At 48.2% G+C, this 10,000-nt stretch overlaps 2 protein-coding genes across 3 annotated transcripts in view; one reads left to right on the forward strand and one right to left on the reverse strand.

Annotated features, from left to right (window-relative positions):
• LOC133132825 (CD276 antigen-like) overlaps positions 1-10,000 on the reverse strand; it is a 137,311-nt gene that overhangs the window by 58,541 nt on the left and 68,770 nt on the right. The window lies entirely within an intron of this gene.
• The window catches only part of arhgap33 (Rho GTPase activating protein 33), a 63,028-nt gene that overhangs the window by 33,199 nt on the left and 19,829 nt on the right, over positions 1-10,000 (forward strand). The window contains exons 8-16 of the mRNA XM_061262052.1: positions 277-369; positions 1,065-1,187; positions 3,660-3,737; positions 4,424-4,493; positions 4,627-4,695; positions 6,193-6,222; positions 7,846-7,995; positions 8,527-8,629; positions 9,342-9,486. Coding sequence (XP_061118036.1) covers positions 277-369; positions 1,065-1,187; positions 3,660-3,737; positions 4,424-4,493; positions 4,627-4,695; positions 6,193-6,222; positions 7,846-7,995; positions 8,527-8,629; positions 9,342-9,486 — 861 coding nt within the window. The remainder of the gene's footprint in view (positions 1-276; positions 370-1,064; positions 1,188-3,659; positions 3,738-4,423; positions 4,494-4,626; positions 4,696-6,192; positions 6,223-7,845; positions 7,996-8,526; positions 8,630-9,341; positions 9,487-10,000) is intronic.

The raw sequence follows: 10,000 nt of genomic DNA on the forward strand, positions 1-10,000 counted from the left end.
GTAGCCAGTTAGTAACTCAGTGATGGGGAGAGTAGCTGGTTAGTAACTCAGTGATGGGGAGAGTAGCTGGTTAGTAACTCAGTCCAGGTGAGAATAGCTGGTTAATAACTCAGTACAGGTGAGAGTAGCTTGTTAGTAACTTAAGACAGGTTAGCATCTGAATGCATGCGAGTCGCTGGTTTGTTACTGAATGCACGTGAAACTAGCTGATTAGTGACTTTGTGCAGGTGTGTAGCCGCATAGTAACTTGGTGAGGAACTTGGTTTTTTTCTGAAGATCTTCACCCCTCTGCTGTCTGAGTACCTGAGCCGCCTCTCCATGATCGTGGACAACAAGCTCAACTGTGGGCCCGTCCTCACCTGGATGGAGGTGAGACGCCTGTTCACCGGCGCATTAATGCAAATGTCTAATCGGCCAATCCTGTGGCAGCATGCCCGCATGGTCAAGAGGTTCAGTTGTTGTTAAGACCCAGTATCAGAAGTGGATTTAAGTGACTTGTAATGATTGTTGATGCCAGACACTGTGCTTTGAATATCTCTGATCTGATTTTCATGCACAGCAGTTTACAGAGAATGGTTCAAAAAGCTAAAAAACATCCAGTGAGCGGTAGTTCTTTGGGTGGATAACGTCTTGTTCATGACAGCGGTCAGAGGAGAATAGCAAGACTGGCTAAAGCTGACAGCCAGGTGACTAACTGAAATAACCACGTGTTACAACAGTGGTACGCAGAAGAGCATCTCTGAACACACCGCACATCAAACCCAAAAGTTGATGGGCTACAGCAGCTGAAGACCAACAAGTAAAAAAATTAAAATGCATTTATATTTGTTTATATTTTAGAATGAAGCGGTGATTGAGTGCGTATCATGCCAATGTGGTGGGTTAGTCTGTCAGAAATGGCTCTGCTTTCACCGGTCTGTGTTTCAGGCCTGAAATATAAAGCGTTTTGAGGGAGAGGGAGAGGGAGAGGGAGAGGGAGACATGATGCCATCAGCACCCCTGGGTCAGACCTCGGTTCTGTGGGATCGGAGGGTGTTGAGTCGCGGTCGTGTTTTTTTCGGCAGATTGACAACCGTGGGAACCGCTTCCTGCTGAAGGAGGAGGCGTCTCTGAACGTCCCCGCCATCGCTGCCGCCCACGTGATCAAGCGCTACACGGCCCAGGCCAGCGACGAGATCTCCATCGAGGTACGAGAGCCGCGCCCGCCCTCCTGGATGACCTGACGGAGCTCAACCGTCCGGGGAAATGATCCAATGGCCCTTTTTTTTCCTGACCAATAATGCCATTGTGATTTTGCCATTTTTTAAATCTTCTTGAAAATATCTGCTCAAAGTGAGACTAAACGGCTCTTTTTTTTATTTCTTATGTTCCGTTTTTCGCGAGGCATTTTTAGCAATGCCTCGGCTACGTTTTGTCACCTGACGGCTGGCCGAGGAACGTAATGTTTCCCGGATCTCATCACTCTGTTCAAAACCGACACGAGATCAACACTAATAGCCCAGTTTTAACGCGAGCCTACGATAATCACAGCGAGAACTTCACACTGTTAAATGATTTTAGCAACGTTGGCACTTTCAAAAACTTTTTTTTTTTAAAAGAAGAGAGGCACTTTGGGAGAGTCCCCATGCAGCATGGCTTGCGTTGACCCATCAAAATGACCCGTCAGACTGAGTTCAGGAAGTTCAGAAATATCCTGAGTGTACTGAGTTGTGTTACAGATTTGCCGGTTTAAAACAGCAGCATATGTTCTGTTTTTGCATTATTCCTGTCGTGGCCTACTGCTTGTCTGTCAAACAAAAATATAACTGAATCGCAAATGTTACATTTGTTGCATATTAACATTGATGCTCAGCACATGATTACTGCAACGTGCTGCAATATGATTGTACCGTCTGGTGCCTCATGAACTGAGCTATACAAACTTTAGTGCTCCTGAATTAGCCCAAACAAAAACACCTCTTTTGTGATTTTTTTTAATTTGTCCTTTTTAAAATGCGGTTTCGCTGTGAAATAGATGAATCATTCAGGGTGCTCTGGTTTCTGTTTTCACCTAAAAATCGGCAACTGATTCAGACGCAGAACCAAGGTGAGGTAAGTTCAACTGCTTTCATTGATCAATGAAGTGCTGAGTGACATGGAAAGCCAGCACACCCTTCGGCTCTCTGGGAGCAGGGTCGCCGACCCCTCCCCTCGATCTTCATGTGAAGCATCCTGTCACAGAAGCCCTGCTTTTAGTGTATCTGCATTTTTGGGACGGGAGATGTGGACTTGTGCGATCCACATTTTCTCCGCGTGTCTGCCCCCGTTCTCTCTGCACCTTGCCCTGCTGCCTGTCTCTCTCCTCCTGCGTGTCTATTCCTGTCCCCTGCTGCTCCACATACCCAGCCCCTTTCTGGGCCAGCGACGTGCCCCACACGGCTCTGCACGTTCACCACCTCCCTCCCTCCTTCTGTCTCTCTTCTTCCTCTCCCTCTCTCCCTCCTTCTGTCTCTCTTCTTCCTCTCCCTCTCTCCCTCCTTCTGTCTCTCTTCTTCCTCTCCCTCTCTCCCTCCTTCTGTCTCTCCATCCCTATCTCTCACTCCCTCTCTCCCTCCTTCTGTCTCTCCATCCCCCTCTCTCTCCATCCCTCTCCCTCCTTCTGTCTCTCCATCCCCCTCTCCCTCCCTCTCTCCTTCTGTCTCTCTTCTTCCTCTCCCTCCCTCCCTCTCTCCCTCCTTCTGTCTCTCCATCCCCATCTCTCTCACTCCCTCTCTCCATCATTCTGTCTCTCCATCCCTGTCTCTCACTCCCTCCTGTCTCTCTCCCTCCGTCCCTCTCCACCCCCCTCTCTCTCCCTCCCTCCCTCCCTTTTTCTGTCTCTCCCTCTCTCCCCCTCCCTCCCTCCTTCTGGCTCTCCTTCTCTCTCCCTCCTTCTGTCTCTCTTCTGCCTTCCTCTCTCTCTATCCCCCTCTCTTTTGCCCTCTCTATCCCCTCTGCCTCTCTTTCCCTGTTTCTATCCCCCTTCTCCTCCTCTTTCTCTCCCTTTTTCTGTCTCTCTGTCCACCCTTCTCCCTCTCTCCGTACTATCTTTCTCGCCCTCCATCTCGTCCTCCTTGTCTCAGTTTCACTTGCTCTCCTCTCTCTCTCTCTGTCTCTCCCTCCCTCTCTCTCTGTGAAAAGAGAAACTCTTCTTGTTCTGGTCCTATGTGGGTCAGTACAGAAGCAGTAGAGCTGGATCAGGCAGGACTGGGCTTGCACAGAGAGCGTCTTTATATGCAGCTCCTCGCGATTCGGCCTTTCCAGGCTTTAGTTAGTCTGCTCAGGACATTGTGTTTGCTTTGTGTGCATCGCACTGCGCTCAGTAAAGACTGTCCCCATTAGGCATCATTTGTGAATGACCGTGCCCTGTAACCACGGCGATTACACATCTGTTACCTTCCCTCTGTACCATGGGCTGATAAAGTGTGCAGGCAGGCATGTAAAAGTGAGCGAGTGTGTGAGCGAGTGTGCAAGCCCTTATGCTTCCGTGTGGTCACGTGCTCACACACGTTGGACATGTGTGAGTCTAAGACTATATATGGATGTGCGTGTGTTGTATGTATGACCGTGCTCGGGTGTGTTCGGGTTATGTGTGTACATGAGCGTGCCTGTAACGCGTGCGTAACGTGTGCTCCTCTCAGGTGGGAGACATCCTGTCGGTGATCGACATGCCACCGAAGGAGGACACCAGCTGGTGGAGAGGCAAGCACGGCTTCCAGGTAGGCGGGAGCGCGCGCTTCCTGAACCCCTCCTCTCCTCCCCCCCCATCCCCCCGTCTTCCTCCTCCTCCTCCCGTCCGTGCTGCTTGGCCTGGATTCGCGCGCGGCTGGCCAGCGCTTTTAAGTTAAAAATAAAGCACACGTTTTTCCACTTCCTCTTCACGAGCGCGGCTTGGCAGGCCCGTTCTGAGCATCCCTGAGCCAGTCTCTCCTGCTCCATCCCTCCTGCCTTCATTTGTAGGTCAGGTTTGAAAATGTATAGACTTTTCTTCTCTCTCCTCTGTCTCGATTGAAATTGGACCTAAAAACGCTCCTCAATTGTGCTTTTTTTCTCCATGTTCTCTCCTATATTTTTTTATTTTTTCGATTGTTTTGTTTTTACTGCACACCACTGTCCAGCATTTGGATATTAATTCAAAAGTCTGTTGATTGTTATTGTTTTGTGGTTGTTATTGGTGATGTTGTTTGGTGGTTGTTGTTGCTATTGTTGTTTTGGGGTTGTTGTTGTTGTTGTTGTTGTTGATGTTGTTTTGTGGATGTTGTTGATATTGGTGCAGTTATTGTTGATGAAGTTGTTGTTGTTGTTGTTGTTGTTATGAGGGTGCTCAGCTTGTCTCTCTCTCTCTCTCTCCCCCCCCCCTCTCTCTCTCTCTCTCTCTCTCTCTCTCTCTCTCTCTGGTTGCCAGGTTGGGTTCTTCCCCAGCGAGTGCGTGGAGCTCATAAATGAGCGAGTGTCTCATTCCTCTGCAAAGCTCGGTGAGAATCCCCCCCCCTTCCCCTCTGCCTGTCACTCCTTCCGCCTCCAATCACAGGGTGGGGAAAGGCACTTCCTACAGGATTCATGTCTGATTGGACGCCCCCTTCTCTGTCTCTGTTCTGATTGGTTTAGATGGAGACCCTGCGGGCGGTGCTAAACCGTGTGCAGTAACTGTGACCGGACCCCCCTCACCTTCCTCAGGTAAGAGCAGCGCCCTGCACCCCCTGCTGCTGATCATCTGCGCTGCTGCTGATCCTTTGCCCTGCTGCTGATTCTCTGCCCTGCTGCTGATCCTTAGCGCTACTGCTGATTCTCTGTCCTGCTGCTGATCCTCTGCCTGTGTGTTGGTCCCTGCCTGACCTACGGCAGCTCCTCTCTCTTTCTCCCTCTCCCTCTTTCTGTATCATCGCTCTTTCTGCATGTCTTCATCCCTTTCTTTCGCCATCTCTTCTTCTCTCCCTCTCTCTTCCTCCATCTCCCTCTTTCTTTATCCCTCTTTTTCTGCATGTCTTCATCCCTCTCTCCATTTCTCTCATCTCTCTCTTCCTCCATCTCCCTCTTTCTCCATCCCTCTCTCTTTCTACTTGTTTTCATCCTTCTCTTCTTTCTGCTACCTGTTCTGTCTATAGCCTCTATCCTTCACAGCAGGTTCTGTGTTCAAAAGTGATGCCAAATCCAGCAATTATTTAATTATATATAATTGTACGTATTCAATTTTGGTTCCAAAATGAGTTATATCCATTTTGGGAAAGAATGTCGTCTGAGGCTCATTACTCAATGTCTCCAAAATAGAGGATTGAATTTTGAAAAATTATATTGCAAGTAAAGGACTAAGGGTAGCTCATATATTTTCAAAAGTACCACAAAGAGTTTTGATTTTATGTGAGGAATAATTTGAAGAGTAGGCATTACTTTTTCAAATGGTGGATATCTCATTTTCATATAAATTCAATTCTATATAATTAGACTACTTACACTCAGACCCCATCAGCGTCCTTTGTTATCTGCCCTCTGACAGATGACCTTCGATGATGAAACTTAGCCGGGTTAATGAAATAAAACCGAATGGATGTTTAACATTGGGGTTTAGCATGACGTGCGAAATGACGTGGGCCCTGCCTGGCGTACACCTACAGCAGAAGATTGCTTGGTGCACTCGTGAGTCATGGCACACGTGTGACTGTCACGGAATTTAAGACGTGTGCATCATGATGTGTTCTGGCACATTCTACCATCAACCCCTAACCCCCTCTTAACGGGGCTGGGCGGGGATGAGTCGACCACACGCGCCATAAATACTTCAGCGCTGCTCCCACAGACCTATCTGAAATACCTCTGCGCGTAGCGCTAACCCCAATGCGTTTGTAATGTAACCCAGCGAACGCACGTTAGCTTGAGACGAACACGGCCAGAAGAGTACTGTGGCTTTCCACTGGGGTGGGCGGTGCAATGCAACGCAACCCAGTGTAGCGCATGGGCCCGTGTTGTCCTGGCACCTGGCCCGGAGTCAACGCAAGCAGGATGTTGCGTGTTTAAATCCAGTTTTCATTGCCGGCGTGTGTTCTTATTGCAATATGCCATTTTAAATGTTGTAATATGCGTCTCTAGGGTATGTAAACAGTGTGTCTTGTCCAGAGTTTGTTTAATGTGCAAGCGCTTGCTTTCGATTTGCGTTTCTTTTGTCTTTCTCTCTCTCAGTTCTTCAGCCTTGGTTCCTAAGACTTGCTGGTAACAACTTAAAATGGATTCACATTCATTAATGTATTATTAATATGAGCAACTATCCCACCCCCCTCCCATCCCTTCCCCCTCCTGTAACACCTAATTTTACCCCTGCAGTCCTGGGGCCTGTAAATTCATTTACAGCCATTTATACAACTGCCAGAACACAGACTGTCTGGGCAGAGGCTAGCTGCTGGAGAGACTGAGGTGGGGGGAAGGCGGGGGGTGGGCCTAAGTCTGTAGGGGGGTGGACCTAAGTCTGTAGGGGGGTGGACCTAAGTCTGTAGGGGGGTGGACCTAAGTCTATAGGGGGGTGGACCTAAGTCTGTAGGGGGGTGGGCCTAAGTCTATAGGGGGTGGACCTAAGTCTGTAGGGGGGTGGGCCTAAGTCTATAGGGGGGTGGACCTAAGTCTATAGGGGGGTGGACCTAAGTCTATAGGGGGGTGGACCTAAATAGAGACAGGGCGAACGTGCTTGTTGTATAAATGAACGACGCATCATCAGTGTTTTACAAGGAGACGATTTATGTCCTGCTGCCATTGATTTGTTTAATTTATGATATTTTCCCCTGCTCTAATCCTTAATTAATTCCCTTAATGCTTACCGATGATTTGTTGCTTTCTTACTTACTTGTGGCTGCCTGCTTTATGGGCGATTATTGCTGTTATTATTATTTTATTTCCATATTTTGAGTACTGCTGTACCGAGGTTCCTGCTTCCAGCTCACTGCCCCCAGTTTCATTTAACTGCCGCCATTACGTAAACACACAAACAACAGCCGTCAGCATGCATGCTTGTGTAAACACAGTCGCAGCTCAGCAAGTTTCAGTGGATTACTGAGTGTAGTAAAACGCTATACGTTACATCTTGTTTATTGAGTCACACTGAGACTCGATGTGAGTGCGAGCTAAAGAGAGAGCATGAAATGGTGGTTTTAGAGGACGAAAACAACAGAGAAAGAGAGACACTGTTGCTTTTACCCTTATGTACACGTTACAGCAGGGGCGCTCTGTCAGAAATCAATCGCTTTCTGACCTCACCATTTTAGGTTTGAATCCATTTTTTTTAATATACATGTGAGCCTATATGTGGGAGTGCTAGAGATTGTATTTAAAGTATTTATTGATCTTTTTATTGGAAGTATCGGTATCAAAACTGTGGATAACCCTCTTTGTAAGGTTTCCATTGATTAGATGATGCGATCATATTTCTTTTTGAAGATATCTGTGCTTAGGTAGGGTAGGGGGTACAATGTGGGTCTACATTGAGGGCCGCTGTCTCCTCAATTGTTGGTCATTCTGGTTAATGAAACCACATTCTAACCCTCCCTCAACTTGGTTAACATGAATTAAAAACACATTTTCAAATTTGAAAGGGGTAAGGTCAGAAAGTGATCGATTTCCGTCGGTATTCCCCTGCAAGATAATGACAAGCAACGGAACATAGATTGCGGTCGTAGATCACCGCCCCGCAGACACTCTAGTGGCACGGTGTAATCTCTATGGTAGCCTGCCGCTCCCAGCAGCCCTCAGTGCTGAGCGTAGCGGAGGTAGCAGCCGGAGTGCTTCCCCACGCCCCGCTCCTCTCCCCGCCCGTGGAGTCACCGGCTCTCTGTCGCCCCCTGCCAGTGTCCAAGAAGCATGGCAAGCTGATGGGCTTCCTGCGCACCTTCATGAAGTCGCGGCCATCCAAGCAGAAGCTGAAGCAGAGGGGCATCCTGAGGGAGCGCGTGTTCGGCTGTGACCTGGGCGAGCACCTGCTCAACTCCGGACACGACGGTGCGTCTCACCTGGAGCTGCGCCCCACGGGGGCCTGTCTGGGGTTTAGGGTTCGAGTCCCCCTCGCTCACACCGCTCACAGTTTTTTTCACCTCACCTCAACGCTTCTCTCTCTTCGTTTTTAAGCAAAAGTTAATTCTGTGTGAAACTTTTCTCTTTTTTCTCTTTTTTTCTTTTTTTTTTTTCTCATCCATTCTTTATGTGGATTGCGTTTCCATTTTTGGTGTTAGACTTTGAGGCCTTGTAGGAAAAAACTATAAATTAAAAAGAATTGCAGTGCACTGCGACTAAATTGGATTCAGACTATTTCGTTTTTTTAGCTCATGCTAATTTAGACGGTGAAATATCCGACTCTAAGAGATGGCATAATTAGGAAGCTCTAATTAGGGAAAGAAACTAGAAAGAAAGTCTCCTCTAAATACGTGCGCTAGAGCTCTAGTTCAGAAAGAAAGAAGCAGGTGACTGCGGCTCGGTGTCGGAGCGGTTCCGGGCGGTTTCGGTTCTGAGACTGACTCTGTGCCTCGCCCACAGTCCCGCAGGTTCTGAAGAGCTGCTCCGAGTTCATCGAGAAGTTTGGCATTGTGGACGGGATCTACAGGCATTCTGGCGTGTCCTCCAACATCCAAAAACTCAGGTCAGGCCCCTTCCCCGTCCCCCTGATCACATGATCATCTGCAGCCGTGCGGCAACTCCTCATTCGAGGCGGAGAACACAAAGCAAGACCCCGAGATTCACGCATGTTCATAATCGGGTTTTTGCCGTGTCTGGTTTTAAGGTCTTGTGTTTTTGAGTTAAGTTCATTGAGGTTAATGGTCTCCGTCAATCTAATGTCTGTCCTGACTCACACCTGTTTACTTTAATGAATTAGCCACTTTAATTGAGTGTTTCGCATTAAACGGAGCCTGACCCTCAAATAGGTACGACGCTAACGTTTGCTGTTTAACTCGATGAACTCGTCCTGCCAGTTTACATCCTGAACATCCACTGTAGATGGGTCTTGTTGACTTTTTGTGTGTGTGTCGAGTGTTTGTTGAATCACTTATTTTTATGCTGTAATTATCAAAAAGGTTGTGTGCCGGTGTAGTCTAACGGGTAGAGGATTGGAAACTGGAACTGTGAGGTTGCAAATTGAATAAGATACAGCTGTATACGATTGTACAAGAAACTGTATCAATGTGTCAGGGAAGCAAGTTTCAGAGTAAAAAAAAAAAAAAAAACAACAACAAAAAAAAACAAAACACTCTCAGTTCTCTCTTTACATAATGTTGGCCTGTCCTTTGAAGTCCAGATTGAGGAAGTCAGCAGAACCCTCTGTCTCACATCTGCCCCCCCCCCCCCCCCCACAGGCACGAGTTTGACAGTGAGAATGTTCCGGACCTGACCAAGGACCTGTACATGCAGGACATCCACTGTGTGGGGTCCCTGTGCAAACTGTACTTCCGGGAGCTGCCCAACCCCCTCCTCACCTACCAGCTGTATGAGAAGTTTGCAGTGAGTGTTGGCCGCCGTAGACCTCATCACCTCACCATTACGCACCTTGCGAAACCCGTCTAACTGCTTTCTAACCACTCAGAAATGACAACCGTTTCTCTCTTTTTTCCGCTAGCCTTTATATCTACATATTAGATCAGATGACAGCATGTTTTCTCAGCCCGGGCGCTGTGTTTGACTGCAAAGGGCCCTGTCCAGTAGCAGACTGAAGCACCTTTGCAAACCCCTCGGGTTTTTTTTTCGTCTCTGGGTTTCCATGGCTACCCCGTGTCAGTTTTCGTCAGTCGGCTATCGTCCCCACTGTCCCGCAGCCGTGGCGCATGACATCCGCCTGACACCCGTAGTCTTTGGTCTGACGTTACCATGGCGACTGGCCACGGCGGAACTGACTGACGGCGGATGGATGTTTGGCCAGCTGTTGTGTTCTCGTATTTTTCATGTGATCGAACTTTCACACGCAGAGCAGCACTTAAGCTCGGCAAAGTTTCAGAACGATCGACCGAACATTCACACA

Source organism: Conger conger, chromosome 1, assembly GCF_963514075.1.
Source record: "Conger conger chromosome 1, fConCon1.1, whole genome shotgun sequence".
NCBI lineage: Eukaryota > Metazoa > Chordata > Actinopteri > Anguilliformes > Congridae > Conger > Conger conger.